This window comes from Carassius auratus, chromosome 32, assembly GCF_003368295.1.
Source record: "Carassius auratus strain Wakin chromosome 32, ASM336829v1, whole genome shotgun sequence".
Taxonomy (NCBI): domain Eukaryota; kingdom Metazoa; phylum Chordata; class Actinopteri; order Cypriniformes; family Cyprinidae; genus Carassius; species Carassius auratus.
This window is the reverse complement of record NC_039274.1, coordinates 27,542,161-27,561,871: the sequence shown is the minus strand read 5'-3', so window position 1 is coordinate 27,561,871 and position 19,711 is coordinate 27,542,161. Positions and strand designations below refer to the sequence as shown.

General features: G+C 36.6%; 2 protein-coding genes across 2 annotated transcripts; one reads left to right on the top strand and one right to left on the bottom strand.

Moving 5' to 3' along the window:
• LOC113051988 (aminopeptidase N-like) lies at positions 1–13,229 on the top strand. The gene is made up of 19 exons (XM_026216203.1): positions 1–698; positions 2,111–2,253; positions 4,154–4,293; positions 4,456–4,582; positions 5,537–5,691; positions 5,787–5,900; positions 5,985–6,128; positions 6,206–6,271; positions 6,371–6,436; positions 6,522–6,697; positions 6,778–6,985; positions 7,167–7,222; positions 7,317–7,464; positions 7,625–7,716; positions 8,397–8,507; positions 9,620–9,787; positions 10,292–10,432; positions 10,514–10,595; positions 11,446–13,229. The coding sequence occupies exons 1-19, from the start codon at positions 94–96 to the stop codon at positions 11,596–11,598; spliced, it is 2,895 nt and encodes a 964-aa protein (XP_026071988.1). The 5' UTR covers positions 1–93; the 3' UTR covers positions 11,599–13,229.
• A 275-nt stretch (positions 13,230–13,504) lies between these two features.
• Positions 13,505–14,888, bottom strand: LOC113052533 (mesoderm posterior protein 2-like). The gene is made up of 2 exons (XM_026216943.1): positions 14,132–14,888; positions 13,505–13,627 (listed from the first exon to the last, which is right to left on the bottom strand). The coding sequence occupies exons 1-2, from the start codon at positions 14,744–14,746 to the stop codon at positions 13,541–13,543; spliced, it is 702 nt and encodes a 233-aa protein (XP_026072728.1). The 5' UTR covers positions 14,747–14,888; the 3' UTR covers positions 13,505–13,540.
• Between the last annotated feature and the right edge of the window lie 4,823 nt (positions 14,889–19,711).

Sequence of the window (19,711 nt, the reverse complement as noted above, 5' to 3'; positions counted from 1 at the left end):
TTTAATCACACGCACTTCATGACTGTCTGCACAGACTTGATCCTGTCCTGGCCCCATCATTAACTCCTGGGACTTCATTTCAACTCTGCGGTCATGGGGAAAGGCTTTTATATCAGTAGGCCTTTAGGGTTTGTGCTATTAGGGTTGGGCGTTGTGTCCGTCCTCACCATTTTTTCTTTGTCAGTGGTCTATACTAAAGAGAAACGGAGAAACGAAGTAAAGTCCACAAATGGGACCCAAGCGGTGACGACTGCAGCTCCCTACAGCACCCCAGCTCCATCGAACGAGCCCTGGGACAAGTACAGACTGCCTGACACTCTTCTTCCTAAATACTACAACGTGACGCTTTGGCCACGGTTGGTGCCGGACGAGCATGGAATGTACATTTTCAATGGGAAATCTGGAGTTGCATTCACATGCGTCAAGGAAACCAACCTGATCATTATTCATTCCAATAAGCTGAACTTGACCTTGACCTCGGAGAAGCACCATGCCACGCTGTCGGGTTTGGGAGGGACAAGCGCTCCGGGCATTCTGAAAACCTGGTTTCAAACACAAACACAGTTCATGGTGATCCAGCTGAAAGAAAAACTACAAGTTGGAAAATCGTATTGGCTCTACATGGAATTCCATGGAGAGCTGTCAGATGATCTAGAAGGATTTTACAAAAGCCAATACACAGAAAATGGTGTAAAAAAGTAAGACGTAACTTTTATTACTGCTGACATTAATTTAATAAGAAAGGGTTGAAAAGTAAATTCTTATAATACTAACTAATTAAATGAGAAACCATAATACAAACTTAATTCATTTTATGAATGTAAAATAATACATGATACCATTTATAATTAATTATGTATTATTTAAGTGGGTAGTTTACTAACACTTTATGTACAAAATAACTTAGCTTATTTATTGTTGTATTGTTTGTACTTATGTATAGGTATTTAGATCCTGCAAACAGTTAAAAAAACTGTATGTTTTTTCCCACAAATTTGAATAATCTTTTAGATTTAAGTTCTACTGTGGTGTACAAATGTTTTATGTATCTCAATACAAAACTGAATGTATATATATATATATATATATATATATATATATATATATATATATATATATATAAAGCTTTAAAAAGTTTTGTAAGAATTATAAAAACACACCATAAGAAACTTCTGTAACATTTTATAATTATTATTATAATTTTATTTTAATTCATTCATACGTTTGTTATAATTATTGAAGATTTGATATAAGCATCTGCTAAATGCAAAATGTAAATTAATTACTAGGCATTCTGGATGGTTCCCTTTGTTCCACTGAATTTTGAACAAAACATTTATGAAACAAAAAAACATTTAGCTAGGGGGAAGTCATGGCTCGAGTATCAGTTCCGGCAAGGATTGTAGGTGGGGACCAGAGCTTTCTTCACCATCAATACCACGACTGAGGTGATACCCTTGAGTAAGGCACTGAGCTCCCAACAGCTCCCCAGTCACTGCATTGGCTGCCCACTGTTGTGGGTGTGTGTTCACGGTGTATGTGTGCACTTGAATGGGTTAAATGTAGACCACAAATTTTGATTATGGGTCACCATGCTTGGCTACCCTGGCTACACGCCTTGGCCTGGCTACACGCCTGGCTACCCTTGGCTACACCTGGTCCGGGGGAAGTCGTGGCCTAATGGTTAGAGCATCAGACTCCCAATCGAAGAGTTGTGAGTTCTAGTCTTGGGCCGGACGGAATTGTGGGTGGGGGTAGTGTATTAACAGCTCTCTCTCCACCTTCAATACCACGACTTAGGTGCCCTTGAGCAAGGCATTGAACCCCCAACTGCTCCCCGGGTGCCGCAGCATAAATGGCTGCCCACTGCTCCGGGTGTGTGCTCACAGTGTGCTCATAGTGTGTGTGTGTGTGTGTTCACTGCACTGTGTGTGTTCACTGTTCACTGTGTGTCCATTTCGGATGGGTTAAATGCAGAGCACAAATTCTGAGTATGTGCCACCATACTTGGCTGAATGTCACTTCACTTCACTTCACTCACTTATAAAGACATTTGCAAGCTAAGCTAGAAAAATGGCATGTCTAACTGAGATAACTTTAATCATGGTAGAGTTGTTGCCACAACACAAATGCAGCCCACTGCTGCCCGGAACGCTTTCCCCTGCTTTGATGAGCCGTCAATGAAGGCCGTCTTCCATCTGACTCTCCTCCACCCTCCTGGAACTGTGGCCCTTGCTAATGGCATGGAGCTGGGTGAGTACTCACATTAATGATTGATGATATTTTATATCATTAACATATTTTTTTATAAGGATGATTTGCTTGTGTTAATTGAGAAAATAATTAAGCCATTTTTTAAATTGAAATAACTTGTATATAATAAATATAATTTAAATTATGAAATAACACATATGCTTCTGGATTACAGGGGATGCATAACTTTTATTTCAAACAAACATAAAACAAAATAGTATAGTGTTAAAAACAACTACATCTACATCGTGGTCTTAACAGTAAGACACATTACATCCCCTTGGAATTATAAGGTTCTATCTGCATTCCGAGTAGTTTTGAGATATTGAGCTTTAAAATTTTTGTGTTCCATTCCACTGTGTAGTTAGAACCTTATTGGTTTTTAAATAAAAAGTCCCATAATGTACACAAACATCAAAAAATCTATCACATAATGTAAATACGTTGGCACTGAATAAGAATATGTGAATAGATCAATTTTGATATTTTATAATTTTGACCTTATAATTCCAAGGGGACGATTAGCAATCTGAGATTCTGAGCTCAAAATCCTTTTTGAAGCTGAAGACATATAACCAGTCTGAAAGAATTTGAAGTTTAGAGCTTATTAGTTATGTCAGATTGATTGATTAAAGTTGTATAATGCTATCCTTGATTGTTTGATGGTTTCTAACTTGCTCTTTAATCAGTTAAGCCACTTTCACACTGCCAATCCTGCAAATACACGGGTAAAGTGTTCCGGAAATTGTTCCCGGGTCGCTAGATTTTGCACTTTCACACTGCCAGTGATGACCCGGGATATGTGCGTGCTTTCACACACAACCTGTAAGGATCCCGTAACGACATGTGACATCAGCGTGTGATGTGTAATGTACGAGTCGAAAATGTTAGGCACATTATACTTTCACTGAAGCAAGAAAACGATCTCAGCGTCAGCGCGAAAAATGAGGAACTAACTGATCTCTGCTTCATTACAGTTTGCACATATTTTTTCATTGCGAACGTTGATCATCCTTCTGAACAGCTGGTAAAAGAGTCATCACTTCGACACGGCTTTAGATCTGGCTTTTGTTCACACATCGCTCATCCCGGGTTGAACCCGGTGTTGTGCCCAATTTCGACCCCCTGCCAAATTATTACCCTCCTCGTTCAAATCGCTACCTGATTTTCTAATCCTAACCTCACCCCCAATCCTAACCCCTCCCCCAAACCTACTCCTAAACCTGCCAAGGGTGGTAATAATTTGTCAGGGGGTCAAAATTGGGCACAACACCGGCAATGTTACTAGGTCCCCGACCCAGGTTCAATGCCGGAATCAATCCCGGGACGTGTTTGCTTTCACACAGAAGGCGACCCGGCAATGTTCCGGCAATATGCCGGGTCCGACGTGCAGTGTGAAAGGGGCTTTACTGAGGCCATATTTTCACATCAGTATTTAAAAATACAAACAGTTATTTTCAATAAGTTTATTTTTTTTCTCCAAACTATTCAAAAGCCTGGGGTCAGTAGGATTTAAATGTGTTTTTTTTAGCATTATTATTATTTTTATTTAACAATATTGCATTAAATTGATCAAAAGTGACAGTAAAGACGTTTATAATGTTTCAAAAAATCAACAAAGAACCCATCATGGTTTCCAGTTTTCAACATTGATCATAAGAAGAAATGTTACTTGATCACCAAATCAGATATCAGATCATGATTTCTGAAGGATCATGTGACACCAAAGACTAGAATAATGCATGGCTGCTGAAAATTCTGCTTTTCCATCAGGATTAAATGGCAATACACACACACACACACATATAAATCTTATAGACCCCAACTTTTGACCCTATACTTCATGGATTTATCTGTGGACATATTTTAATTCGTCCCTCATCTTCTGATTTTCCCTTAGGCACTGAACGCATCACTATAGACAGTAAAGAAGTTTTACAGACCAGATTTGAGCCAACTCAGAAAATGTCAACATATCTGCTGGCCTTTATCGTCAGCGAATTTACCAAAATACAATCCCCACTAGAGGCCAATGTTTTGGTAGACATTCAAGACCAACTATCTCTCTTGCTCCCTTCTTTCCTTTTATACATGTATTTGAAATGCAGATATAAAATTAAAAATGGTTATTAAATATACTGATTTCTATTACATAATTTCCATTATTTTTAGCAACATGCATGAATTTATTTGTCTTTTTAGATCAGAATATGGGGACGTAGAGAAGCCATTGAAAGTGGTCATGGAGATTATGCCCTCAATGTGACATTCCCTATTTTGAAGTTTTTAGAAAAATATTACAACACCACATACCCTCTATCCAAATCAGGTGAGAGTTTCAAACTTTGGGTCTCAGTTGTCAGGGTTTTGGACTGTCACTTTGTTTTATGTTTTTGTTTCCTGTGTCTAGTGTCAGCACATGGCCTTGTTAAGTTATTTTCTCGGCCATGTGCTCCTTTTGCCCCTCCTCCTTGTTTCCTCTTTACCACACCCTCTTGTTAGCCTAGTTGGTCTAATTGTGCTCACCTGTCCCTCATGTGTTTTCCTCCCTAATTATAGTGCACCTTACACTTTTGTGTTTGCTGGATCGTGGGCATTCACACCCCCTCTGTCTCGGTCTGAATATTTGTCCATGTCTCCCTGTCTGGTTGGTCTTGTGCCCTTGTTTTGTCTAGTCCTTGTAATTTCATGTTCTTGTCTTGCTCCTTGTTTTAGTAATTTGTTTGTTCTTGCCTTTTGCTTTTATTTGTAATATTTAGTTTTTCTAGTCTTGATTCTTGGCTTTGTTTGTTTTATTCTGAGTTGGTTAAATTGGTAATTTCTTACTTTGTTACTTTAACCTTTTATTAGTTCACTGGTCTATATTTTTCCTTGTCTTGAGTTTAATTTGTGTTTTTGTGGAGCTTTGTCCTGTCTAGTCTTGTGTTCGAGTTCTTGACCTGTGCCCATGTGTCCTGTCCTGGTTCTACCTGCCTGGCATTTGGTCTGTCTCAGAGTCTGTGGTCAACAAGTTCCTGAGCTCTGCTCTATGGTGCCTTGTGCGGTCTTCTCTATTAGCCTGGTCTTGCTGCCCCCTCTGTTGCCAAAGTATTCTGAAGCCTTCCCAGTGGCATTCCCTAGCTGTTCCTGTTGTGGCATCTTGTGCACTTCACCACCCTCTTGTATCAGTCTTTTGTCAATAAACCCTTGTTATATCTCACTGCAATTTGGTCCTCTTTCCTAAATCATTGACATCAATCCATTAACACTAATAGCAGTCAGACTAATACTTTCTTCTCCATAGACCAAGTTGCATTGCCTGATTTTGCTGCTGGAGCAATGGAAAACTGGGGTCTGGTCACTTACAGAGAGCAATCGCTTTTCTATGATCCTAAAGTGTCCTCTAATGAAGATAAAGAATGGGTGGTCACTGTAATCGCACATGAACTTGCACACATGGTATGTAGAACATGTGTCTATGTTTTTTTTTTTTTCTAAAAATAGTGCTATTTAACTAAATCAAATTAATTTATATGAGTTAATATATTGACTAGTGGTTTGGAAACCTCGTGACCATGAGATGGTGGAACGACCTGTGGCTCAATGAAGGTTTTGCAAGTTATGTTTCCTATCTTGGAGCTGATTATGCTGAACCCACCTGGAATATTGTAAGTTTTTTAGATATATATATATATTTTGCCACCTGCCCTCTGTCAAGGCACACAAAATGAACTGTCTTTTCTCTCCTGAAGAAAGAGCTGATGGTGCAGCAACAGGTTCAGAGAGCGTTTGCCGTCGACTCTCTTGTTTCCTCCCACCCCCTTTCTTCACGAGAAGACGAAATCATCACACCTGATCAGATCAGTCAGCTATTTGATACCATCACGTATAGCAAGGTTGTGCTAAAGACAGCTTGAAATATCACTATTAAACAGTGTCATATTTCAGCATTAATTTAATGCTGTCGTTTCAGGGGGCTGCAGTCCTGAGAATGCTTTCTGAGTTTCTGACAGAGTCTGTCTTTGCTAAAGGACTTCATGTATGTCTGAAGGGTTTGGGGATTTAAAGTTTGAGGCATTATGATGTGTTCATTCGACTGGCTTTTTCACAGTCTAACCACCGTGTATGATTTCCACAGTACTATTTGCAAGAGTATGCATTCAGCAACACTGTGTACACAGATCTTTGGAAGAAACTGCAGGAAGTAAGTTGCAAAAATAATGCAATGGAATCAATAAATATTAGTGTGAGTCTGTTTGTGTTTACAACGACAATTTTTTTTTTTTTAGGTTGTAGATGCAGATTCGGGAATCCAGCTCCCAGACTCAGTCAATGAAATCATGAATCGCTGGATTCTTCAGATGGGTTTCCCTGTCGTAACTATTGACACTCGAACAGGAAGTATCTCTCAGCAGCACTTCCTGATACACCCAGAGGCAGTAGTGTACAAGCCATCTGACTACAAGTATGTTTACGCTGACAAATGTGCCAACAGAGTCCTGTCCTTTTAAAGTATACTGAGTGTATGTTCAAAAATGATTGCAGTTATGAATGGATTGTGCCAATCAAATGGATGAAGAATGGCCAAAACATGGGCCAGCACTGGCTGCGTAATAAAACAGCTTCATACGAACCCATGAAGACTGAAACAGACTGGTTATTGGCCAACCTGAATGTCACGGGATACTACAGGGTTAATTATGATCCCCAGAACTGGGAACGTCTCCTCAAACAACTGACTACAAATCATAAAGTAAGTCGCTCATTACCTTTCATTTCATTTTAAACATTGAGCATCAAAGAAGCATACCTGAATAAAATCCCCAAAATAATCAGTTTAAAGTAAGCATCACAAATGATCCATTTAGCATCCATATATATATATATATATAATAACATAGAATAACATTTGTTATTTCCCTGTTCTCACATAGATTATTCCAGTTCTTAATAGGGGCCAGATCATAGATGATGCATTTAATTTGGCGAGGTAAGCTCTTGCTGCAAATATATTTCATCAGTGGACAAAATGAACTGGCTGTAAATAATGACATTATTGGGAATCTGAATATGATTATTCGTAGGGCACAGATAATCAGCATAACCTTGGCTCTGAGAACAACCGAGTATCTGTACGAGGAGAAGGAGTACATACCGTGGGAATCTGCAATTAGCAATTTACAGTACTTTTTCCTCATGTTTGACCGAACAGAAGTCTATGGACCTTTGCAGGTATCTTTGTTTACTTATTACAAAATATAACATATCTGTATCACACACACATATATATATATATATATATATATATATATATATATATATATATATATATATATATATATATATATATATACAGTATATATCATTTATACATTTCTTTACAACACTGCAGAGTTACCTGCGGAGAAAGGTGCAGCCTCTTTTTGACCACTTCAAAGTTATCACATCAAACTGGACTCAGAAACCTCCAAGATACATGGACCAGTAAATACACCATCACTTTGTTCACAGTTTATTCTAAATATTAGTGACACCACAATGAGCCACCACAATCACTTACAACTTAAATTCTATGAAAAGCATGAAGCTGTTATGAAGAATTTTAAAGGGGTCACATCATGAGAAATCAAATTGTTCTTGATTTTTGGAAAAAGTTAAAGTAGGCTACTGTGAAAACTTTCTCCTCATTGCTTGTTCTGTATTGACGTCAGACAGGCCACAAGAAGAAATGACCACCCACATACACACTTTAACATTACCACAGTGAAGTACTGAGGAAATGATATGCTATTCACAAACACAAGACTAATTTGGTAAATATGAATCAAGTGTAGGTTAATCTGGCAGAGCTTGTGCTAACCACAGGTAATTTTCCATGCAAAGAGGATGTTTACTTAGAAGTGATATAGGCACAACCGCAAAAACAGCTCGTTTCAGAGACGGGGGTGAAATATGGTCATGAAAGACTAAATTATAACAGTTATAACCGTTATTACTAGAGAAAAAACTAAGTGGACCTCAAAGGGGAAAAAAGCATGATATGAACCCTTTAAAAGAGAAGTTACATAACACTTCTGTTTTTGCATAAAAAAATAGTCATATAAGGGATGTTCACTATAGGGGAAATTTAACTAAAATATTGTTTGTGTGACTTCTGTTTTTAGATACAACCAAGTAAATGCAATCTTAATGGCCTGCAAAACTGGAGTGAAAGGATGTTCAGAGCTCACTAGCATGTGGTACAGACAGTGGATGAAGAACCCTGACAGTAACCCGTATGAAAACCACTTCTCTCAGTCTGAAATCTGAATTCAGTTCATACCAGTTCAGATCAGCTCTTTCTTATTCTGCTGATTCACTTGAATCTAGTTCAGTTCAGTGATTCAGTTCCACTCTGAATTCAATTCATGCCAGTTCATCTCTTTCTAGGTCCATTCATGCCATTAATCTTAGTTTAGTTCAGCTAATCGGTTTCATTCAGTGCAATTCAAATCAGTATTCAGTTTAAGTCAGTTCAATTCACTTCTTTTGAATTATTTTCAATCTCTTTATGGGAGCCAAGTTCAATTAAAGGGCTATTTCACCCAAAAATGAAATGTGAATGGGGGTTGGATTAGAGATTACGATTTATAAAGTTTTAAGTATGGAAATTTTTCTTACACAAATGCATTGCTTCGCTTCAGAAGACCTTTATAGCTTCCCACAGATCCATGTCGAGAACATTTTATGATGTACTTTTTTTGTCTTCAAATTCTCAACCCTCATTCGCTGCCATCATTTTTCAAATATAATTCTGATTGTATTCATCTGATAGATGAAAGTCATCCACACCGATGGCTTGAGGGAAGTAAATCATTGGGTGAACTATCCCTTTAATTCCCCCTTTAGCTCTTGATTTTAGTTGAATTCAGTACATTTTCTTTTAATTCAAGTCAGAATTCATTTCAAGCCATTTCAGTGCAGTTTATTCTATATCTAGGAGTTCAGTTCAGTTCCACTCTGAATTTAGTTCAGTCCAGTCCATGCCACTGATTTTAGTTTAGTTCAGTTAATAAATTTGATTCAGTTTAAGTCACAATTCAGTTCTCACTTATTTCTAGTTCTTTTTAAATCTTTTTATGGGAGTTTAGTTCAATTCAGTTCCAGTAAAGATCTTTCTAAGTCTATTGATGTCACAGATTTTAGTTTAGTTCAGCAAGTCAAATTTAATTCAGTTCAATTCAGAATTCAGTTAAAACAATCTCAGGTCTTTCTAGTTCTGTTCATCCAGATATTGTTCAGTTTAATTCAAATCAGTTCACTTCAGATCTTTCTGGTTTGGTTCAGTTCCATTCAATATTTATTTATTTATTTATTTATTTATTTATTTATTTATTTCTCTCTTAAGAATTGCCCCAAATCTGAAGACCACTGTGTACTGCACTGCCATTGCCGCTGGTGGTGTTGAAGAGTGGGATTTCGGATGGCAGATGTTCAGGAACTGTACCATTGCTGCAGAGGCGAGGAAGCTGTTATTTGGTCTGTCATGCACTAGAGAGTCCTGGCTGTTAAACAGGTGAGTCCTATATACTGCATCTTACAACATAAACCACCAAAAAAAAAAAAAGGTAATGCTTTAAATTGATCAAACGTGACAGTAAAGACATTCCATTTAAAAAAATGGTTTTCTTTTTAACTTTCTATTAATCAGAGAATCATAAAAATTATAATTCGACAATAGTTAATGCTTTTTGAGCAGCAAATCAGCGTATGGGAATTATGGGAAGATGCTGGAAATTCAGCTTTGCATCATAGGAATAAATAACATTTTTAAGATATATTCAAACATAAAACAGTTCTTTTAAATTGCAATATTTGCAATGATTTCACTGTATTTTATGATCAAAGAAATGCAGCTTTTATGAGCATAAGAGGCTAGTTTTAAAATGTCTTACTGACCCAAACTTGTGAATGGTCGTGTATACCGTAAATGCTATATGATGGAAGTCTGTTTATTTTAATGTATTTATTTTAATGGTTTAATGTAATGAATACTCATTTAATTGCCTGTTTTCTGAAGGTACCTGGAATTCACAACAGACCCAAATCTGGTCAGGAAGCAGGACGTTACCTCCGCCATTGTGTATATTTCAGGCAATGTAATAGGGCAGCCGTTGGTTTGGGACTTTATCAGAGCCAACTGGAAACGTCTAACTGAAGAGTAAGCACTGTTTTTCCTTCTTTCTTTCTCAGTGTATATTTATAACCTCTACTGATATGTTTTATCATGTGATCTCCACAGTTATGATGATGGATTCTTCTTTTTTGGAAGACTTATCCAAGGCATCACGAAAAAGTTTTCTACAAAATTTGAACTGCAACAGGTTTGAGCCATTTGAATAAGAAGTTTTATTTGCAAATGCAAAACAAATATGATTACACTTCTGTTTAAATGTCTAGGGCCGGTATGATTTTTCAAATGTTTTTGAACGCCTCATCAAAATACAGTTTATTTTATTGATAAAATAGTAAAAAATAGTAATTGCGAAACTATTACAGTAGAAAATCATTATTTTCATTTGCAATACTATTTTAAATTTGTAATTTATTCATTTGATGGCAAGGCTCGAGTAATATTTATTATTATTATTATTATTATTATTATTATTATTATTACCAATGATAAAACAGTTGTGCTTAATATTTTTTTCTGGAACCCAAGAGACATTTTTATTCTATGCTGAATGGAAAGTTCAAAAGAACAGCACTTATTTGAAATATAAATCTTTTGTGACTTTTAAATGTTTTGACTGTCACTTTTGATCACTTGAGTGTATCTTTGCTTTTATTTCAAATTATTAACTTCTAAAAAATCTTACTGACCTCAGACTTTTAAAAAGTGTATGTGTATGTATGTAATATATATATATATATATATATATATATATATATATATATATATATATATATATAATATTAGTAGTGCTGTCAAATGATTAAAAATGATTAATCGTAAATAATCACATCCAAAACATTTGATTATATAATATATGCATGTGTATATTTATTATGTAGATACACATATATGTATATATTTAAGAAATATCTTATCTTATATCTTTAAAAAAAATTATGTTTGGTAGACATAAACCATAAATAGAAAATATGAAAATGTGTGACTCATCCCTTTTTTTTTTCTTTTTTTTTTTTTTTTTTTTTTTTTACAAATCACAGTTGCAGAGATTTAAAGAGGACATCGAAGCAAGCGGTTTTAGTTTTGGTATGCACGCAATAGAGCAGGCCATTGAACAGACAAAAGCCAACGTGAAATGGGTTTCTGAAAACAAAGCAAACGTGATGAACTGGCTGACTCAACAATCAGCCTAATCAATCACTCTCATTATCAATGTTTCTGGAGAATATTTTCATACTAACATGAGTATGCCATTTATTTATGTTTTGAAAACAAATACAGACATTTTCTCATCAAGTCCGTTTATCAGCCGTTCTGTGCCTTTAATTAGTAAATAAGAGTGATTAAATATTCTGCAGTATGTTATAACGGTTGTTTATAATTATGATGTCAATTTTCCTTCGCTTAAAAAATGTTTGTATGCATTTAAATATTTAGCAATAAACATCAAATATATTTTATATTCAAAATCATCAGTTTGATAGTGTATTGTCATTTATGATGATCATTTTTTCATTAATGATTTATTGGCAATTCTTCATAGAACAAGTAGTTTTGTTGGCTTTTTTCTTTTTATGAATGTCAACCTGAAATCAAAAGCTTGTCGTTTTAATTGTTTTTGAAAAACCTATGGAGGAAATGAATGGGAAAAATACTGTTCTGCTTATGAAAGATGAACTAACGGTATCCACAGTGGAATGAACCTTCAGTAATTGTAACGGCACATTACAGGACTTCTTGTTTCTAGAATATCTAGATGAACGTGGTCAGTTCTTCTGTGTTTCTATAACTAGATGAACATGGTCGGTTCCTCTGTGTCATTATGGCCTCAACAGAGGAAGTAGACAAGACAGGACAAATGGCAGGAAGGGAGGATGAGGAAGTGATTCATTATCATGGTGTCTGAAAGCAGCTGCAGAATCGTCACCTTCAGGAATCTTACGACTTTTACCACACAGAAACGGACATCGAAGAACAGCTGTCACTCACGTCACTAATGGTGCTATTAATATCTTTAATGCAGTCCCAGCTAGATTTGTATTATTATTGTGTATATATTGTGTATTTTTCACTGTATTGCTGGCACCATGGCTTAAACTTAAAGGAATACTTCACCCAAACTGTAAAATTAGCTGGAAATGGACCGACCCTGAGGCCATCCAAGATGTAGATGAGCTTGTTTCTTCATCGGAAGAGATTTAGAGAAATGTATCATGACATCACTTGATCATCAATGGATCCTCTCCAGTGAATGGGTGCCGTCAGAATGGAGGAAGGGTTATTATTGACTTGTATTTTAGCCAGAAATTATGGTTTAAAGTTAAAATGACTTGATTATGGATTTGTTTCTTACAAACACACAGCTTTTCACTTCTTTTGTTAATTTATGGACTAGAGTTCTGTTGATTACTGGTGGATATTTGTGTTGTTTTTATCAGCTGTTTGGACTCTCATTCTGACGGCACCCATTCACTGCAGAGGATCCATTAGTGAGCAAGTGATGTAATGCTAGATTCCTCTAAATCTGTTTCAATGAACAAAGAAACACATCTGGGATGATCCAATGGAATTTTCAGCAAATTATCATTTTGGGGTGAACTTTTCCAAGTACCTCGAGAGAATTTAAGGTATCAGGAAACAAGTCAGTTTATCTTTTTGGCTTGTAAGAGGCATCAGATCTTGCATTTCAGAAGAAGAGTCCCACAGAGCTTCATTTAAGGTCTAAGGGGCATTAAAGGAGCTCAGCTGTGAGAGTTAGTTTACTTTACTTCCCACATTAATGCTCCCTCTGCAGGGCTGTTTCCTTAAATGTGTGAATTACAGCGGGATGGAGTGACCGTCACAGCTGTCTCTCATTAGGATGCTGCTTAACTGGATCTGCTTTGTGTTGTACATTGTTTAAAGAGCATAATATTGAAATCATTTGTATGTAACAATAAAAAACAAATCACAAAAGTCATGAAAAAAGTGACGTTCATTTTCCAGAAAATTCATAAATATTAATATATTTTGAAACATAGAAAAATATAAATAGCTGTACAAATATTTACAAATATAAAGTCTTTCATTTTCATTATTGTACATTAAATGCAAATTAATATCTGCATTAAGATTGTGCATTTCAGACCATTTTGATCAGCACTGTCCATGGAATGAATTGTCCTGCTCGAGAAACCAAACATCTGGAGCTGGGATTAAAAGGAAATCACCTTCGACTGGAGTCTGGAAGAATAAAATACAGATCAAATTAAGAAAGAAAACAGGAGCATTTTTTATTACTCTATTAAATTGTTAAAATACAAAGAATTGAATTATAATTATTATTATTATGGAAACATATTTTATATATATAACACATCACAATAACCAGGTTTATTATAGTAAACTAAATCTAAAACTAAACCCATACTTTTTATTTTACTTAAAATAAATGTTAAAAATAATTATTTTTTTTTATAAATTAAAAGCCTGGTGCCTATAGGAAACTAAACAACTTGAATAAATAAATAAATAAATAATAATAAAAATAATAACTATATATATCCCCAAATCTAATAAACGTAAAAAAATAGAACAACACTATAATAGTATATCAGTTTTACACACAAAAAAACCCCTAAGTATAACATTTCCTATAAAGTCTGTATTTATTTTGTATTTAAATGTAATAATAAATATTATTATCTAAAATAGTATCTAAATACTGTTGAAGTACCATGTACACACCTGAGAGCAGGTCATAGATGGGAACTGCTGAGCTGGGAAACTTCTGAAAGGATCTGAAGGGGTCGCAGTGAAGCTGTCGAAGATGGTTGATGCAGCGTTGACCTCGGCCTGAGATCCACGATGTTCCTCGTCTTCACTGAGTTCCAGCTGAGCGGACAGGCAGGAGATGTACTGGATAGTGAGCCGCAGCGTCTCGATCTTGGTCAAGGTTTTTCTGACAGGAGCCACTGATGGAGGCAGGTACGTCCTGAGGTGATGAAGAGCTTTCGTCAGATCTCTCATCCTCAGCTTCTCACGTTCACTTGCCGTTTGCCGCTTCACTCCAGGGAATTTTGACCTTGGCCGTCCGGTTCTCTTGGGGGGCTGGACCTGGCTCTTCTCCTGGGTGGTGATGCTGTCATGAGGGAAGAGCTGCAGTATGTCCTGTCCCGCTCTGCTAGGGTCAGCCGGAGGGGAGAAGCCGCAGGAATCGAGGGAAGAGGTTGGAGACAGACTGCTGCAGGCGCTGTAGTATCCCGCATCTGATACAGCGTAGCTCTGATCCAGAAGGTTCTCGCAGTCAAACTTGGAAGCGCTGCTGTCTTGGAGCTGAAGAGAAGAGCTGGAGATATCCATGGCTGCAGATTTGGGGAATTCTCTGCTGAATGAGGCTGTGGTTTCTGGAGGAGCGCGCTCCTGCTGTATATATCCTCTGTGAGGTGTGAGTTGGCACCTCAGTGGATCCCAGTCAGTACTTGAGAGGAGAAGTGACACCAGAAGTAGGGGGTCTGTGGGAAAGAGCAGCTTCCCCTGCCTCAGATGTGAGGTGTGAGGGCCAGGAAAAGAGAACAAAACTGAAAATTGCAAACAGCAACAATGTTGATTTTTGAGTGTATTTATTGTAACGATTATAATTAAAATTGATTCAGATACATGTAAACAACAATAATTGTATGTGTAAAAAAGCATATAGGTGAGTACAGTACTATTAAATAGCACTATATATAAAATAGTGTACTAAATTAGAAGAGCATCTACTATTTTTATTTTTATTATTTATACAATGTTAACATAAATCTTGATGGCCATACACTACCAGTTTACAATATATTAAAATATAAAAGCTACTATAAAACAATACTTGAATTTTGTGATCCAATAAATGCTGCATTGGTGAGCATAAGAGATAATTTAAAAATATATATAACTGATCCCAAAATTCATAAAGGTAGTATGCATATACAGTAATACACACACACACACACACACACACACACACACTTGCAGTTTGCAAATTCAAAGACCAGCTACATGTAATATTTTTAAAATGATTAAAAAATATACATTTTTAATTTATCACAACAAAAGAATAAATGAACCTTAAAGAACATATAATTTTATAAACATATAATAATGACCAACTACAGCATTTTATTAACATAATTTCCATTAATCATCTATACATTTTTAACATAAATCTTGATGCACATGTTATTTTCCACCACTAGATACAAAGCTACACATCTACACAGTATTTCTGAGGAATGCAGTAACGGCTTCGCTGCACTCCGTCTGAAGCTGAACAACCATAAAGAACTTCATGTTTGTGTTTGTGTGTGTTTTCCTCATGACCTCAGACTATCAAGGTCAATGCTAATTTACTGCTGATGACATGTTTGATTCAGGTCTGAGATGTTTGCATCTCAGATTACAAATCCAAATCATCCCCTGACTTACAAATACAGTAGTCAACAGATAAGGCTCAGTTTTGTGGCTGCCATTAAAATATGTGAGGAGCGGAGCATGAAAAAACCAGATTCACATCACACCCGCTCCTTCATGTTAACACGATTAACACTATTTTGATTACATTAATAGCTAGACATGAAGCTTTGACCTGAAAGGAACACCTTCTTAGGGCTCCTGTAGTGATGAAGCAGATGATGGTGGTGGATGAGATCAGTGCCTGCAGTTCCCACAAACAGAAGAATCGCATTTGACTCCTGCATCAACAGAGACACACATATACATAGATATCAACACATATTATATGTTGTAATTTTAAGTCAAAATGTTAATTCTAACTAAGAAGATTGTGTAGTTTCCCAATCAAAGGTGCAAAGAATGAAAATGTTTACAGAGTTGGTTCAGAAAGTTCTGATGAACTTTATCATAAAAACACTATTTTTGACAGACATGCTGGTTTTCAGTTCTATTTGAATCCACACCCGACTGTAGATTGTAGATATGAAATTGAAATTTGGTAAACCGAACTAAACTACCAGAATGAGAGGCTGTCTTATGTAACTTAAAGGAATAGTTCATTCATTTGCTCAAAATTTACTCCCCCCTCCCTTAGGCCAAAGAAGATGTAGAAGAGTTTGATTATCCATCAGAAGAGATTGGAAAAATTTTGCATTATATCACTTGCTCACCAATGCATCCTGAATGGGTGCCGTCAGAATGAGAGTCCAAACAGCTGATAGAAACATCAAAATTATCCACACGTAATCAACACAACTCCAGTCCATCAGGAAAAGTTGCAAGTTTGTAAGAAACAAATCCATAATTATGAGGTTTTAACTTCAAACTTGCTTCCAGCTACAAAGTCCTCTATCCATCATATTGCTTTCTCCAGTGAAAAAGTAATTTAATCTGAATCAGGAAGATATATGCCCAAATCAAGTGAAACAGCAAGTGAAAAACAGTTTTAAAAAAATATGTCAGTGGACTTAGACGTGAGAGAACAACTGAAGAATTACTTTTTTACCGAAAGAAGCGTTATTATGAAGCATGTACTATGGATGGATATGGATTATGGATGAAGACTATTTTGGCCAGAAGCAAAGGGTTTGATGGATTTATTTTTATGTTTATTATCAGCAGTTTGGACTCTCATTCTGACGGCACCCATTCACAGCAAGAGGATCCATTGGTGAGCCAAATCCACATCTTTGATGGGTAAATTTTCAGCAAATTTTCATTTTTAGGTGAACTCCCACTTTAATTTGGGGGCTATCCTCTAACTTTGTTTAACATCCAAGGGATTATGAGCCGATTAACATGTGATTGTGACACATTCACACATTTTAATTGTGTATTTGCCTTCCAAGATGAAAGAGCCGAATGTGTGTATTTGACATTGGGATTTGCACATCAAATATCCCTCACGAGCTGGAAAATAAACTTTGTGGACTAATTCCACAACTTACTGTAAATCACACACAACTGTTCTATGCATACAAAATGCCTCTCGCTCACATTAGGACATGAGTATTGTGAGGGGGGTCTCAACGGCTACATTTGTGGCTAGACGTTGTGGTGTGAACAGGCTTTTCACAGTCAGTTGAACTTTATTAGCAGCAATAGGCTTCATCTGTCACAGACTGAATACACATTACATCTGATGGATCAGGGCTGGATGGGTTGGATGGAATACACTACAACATACCAAGTAAATTATCTGTGATCAAAGTAGTTTCCTTTCTGGTCATTGTTTTGGTTAAATTAGCAGGAAACGGCACATTTGCTTGGTTTTTCTGATGCAGCACAATTACATGATTCACTGAATCAGAACATAACTGACAACCTCTAGTGGCAATACACTGTAAACAGGCAAAAAGATGTGGAAACAGCTAATGAGGGTGAAATATTATCCATCAAGCAGTAAAGACTTTTGGTGTATTGCCATGATATTTTTACACACTGTTCAAAGGTTTAGGGTCTGTTAGAATTTGTTATGTTTTTTAAGAAGTCTCTAGCCGCATTTCCTCTGTCTGGCCAGTGTGAACCAGGGGTTAAAACGGGTCGGGGAGCGGGGCTCATAGCTCCGGACCAGTAGCACAGAGGCCAGAGCAGCGCAGGGTGTCCACAGTCAAGCCTTAAGCTCTGCTGCGCGTCACTAAAACGCGCCTTTACCACGCCTCTCAGGAACAACGGCACACAGCCTCATCTGAGAAGTTATCAGAAAACGAAGAAATAAGTCACTGGAACATGCGTGATCACAAAACGAACATGATAAAAGCGGCTGTTTGTTTGCATGCTTTGTTATATATTCAAATTCAAAAGCATCAATGTTTTACTATAGAATAAGTGATACATTGAGCATAATTAATTAATTTATCAGGACTCAAAATTAATAACACAGAAATAAACGTATTTCTATTTTATTTATTTTTAACTCTTATGAAAATAGCCTGCTTATTTAGGCGAGTCTTTCTGTTTATTTGTAGCTACAGTGACCTATACGTCACATTTAGAATGAATGATAATATCTCTATTTTTATAAAAGCTCCCGAACATAAAACATTATTATATTTTTATGACAGGCAACGTGGAGCTAAACTCTCAGGACGAGACTTGTGACAGATCATATATGTTACTAAATAAATACACAATTGTGATAGAGAATAAGAAGCTGACGTCTGATTTCTCAAAGTGGTTGCATTTACTATTTACTATGGTAATGTTAATTTTTAGCGTGCATGTCTTTTACATCGCATATAAATATTTCTGAATTGGTTAGTGATTATAATCCACATCGGATCAAGTTATTTCAAACACTTGCTGCTAACTAAGAGTGAGTTATGAGCTCAACTTATTTTAAAACGTCTTTAATGCTGGTGTTGAAGCTTTTATCTTTCTGAAATGATCCGCGGTGCTGAAGCTCTCCAGACGCGGAGAAACTCCGCCTTTGTTCATAACCCCTCCTCTAGCCCCAGCTGGCCTGCTTTGGCCCAAGGTTTTTCGTCGGGCCAAAAAACCTTGGCCGTTGGCCCCGAGGAAGCCCCGAAGAGGCACGATTAAGCCCCGGAAGTGACAGTGGAAACATGACTGGCCCTTGCACGCACTAGCACGCTCGGTTTAAGCTCGACAGTGAAAACGCGGCTTCTGATGCTCACCAAGGCTGCATTTATTTGATCATATAGCATAAATACAGCATCACTTATAAATATTATCACAATTGAAATGAATTGTTTTCTATTTAATATATTTCAAATGTAACTTATTCGACAAAGCTGTATTTTCAGCATCATTACTCCAGTCTTCAGTGTCACATGATCCTTCAGATATCATTATGCTGATTTGGTGCTCTTCACTCTTAAAAGAGATTGAACCTTTAGAGTTCAGAAAATAACCTTTAAGTGCAAAAATGAACTTCTAGCTATCAAAAAGGTTCATAGTTGAACTTAAGATTCTATAGACGGTTTCAACGGCAACAACGTAAACGAACGTTACTGTGCATGTGCACTTTTGTGGACCTAACTTAACTTCCGGTAGATTTCCAAATAGAATCAATGACAACAGCCAAGTCCCTCTAGAGTAGATATTTATTGATAACAAACAAAATATTTTTGCTGCGTGGATCAGGCGGACTTAATGAAAATGCAAATTCATTCTTTGCCTTTATTTTGTCTGCAGATTTAACTATTCTGCGAATATCATGGTTACTAAAACACCTCAAGACCTTTCCTCAGATGTTTTATTTCAAGATGTTTGTAAAGATTTTAGCCTGCTGGTTACCAGAGCACTCATGTATTGATTATTTTCACCAACAGAGGGCACTGCGAGCTACACTGATTGCATGGTCTTGTGCTGCTC

What these genes read in the sequence shown, in the direction of transcription:
- LOC113052533 (XM_026216943.1), bottom strand. Translation starts at nt 14,746, where the DNA reads ATGGATATCTCCAGCTCTTCTCTTCAGCTCCAAGACAGCAGCGCTTCC. An exon ending in CATCTATGACCTGCTCTCAG is followed by an intron (nt 13,628 to 14,131) that starts GTGTGTACATGG and finishes TTATTCTTCCAG; the next exon opens with ACTCCAGTCGAAGGTGATTT.
- LOC113051988 (XM_026216203.1), top strand. Translation starts at nt 94, where the DNA reads ATGGGGAAAGGCTTTTATATCAGTAGGCCTTTAGGGTTTGTGCTATTA. An exon ending in ATACCCTCTATCCAAATCAG is followed by an intron (nt 4,583 to 5,536) that starts GTGAGAGTTTCA and finishes TCTTCTCCATAG; the next exon opens with ACCAAGTTGCATTGCCTGAT. An exon ending in TGGAAACGTCTAACTGAAGA is followed by an intron (nt 10,433 to 10,513) that starts GTAAGCACTGTT and finishes TGATCTCCACAG; the next exon opens with TTATGATGATGGATTCTTCT.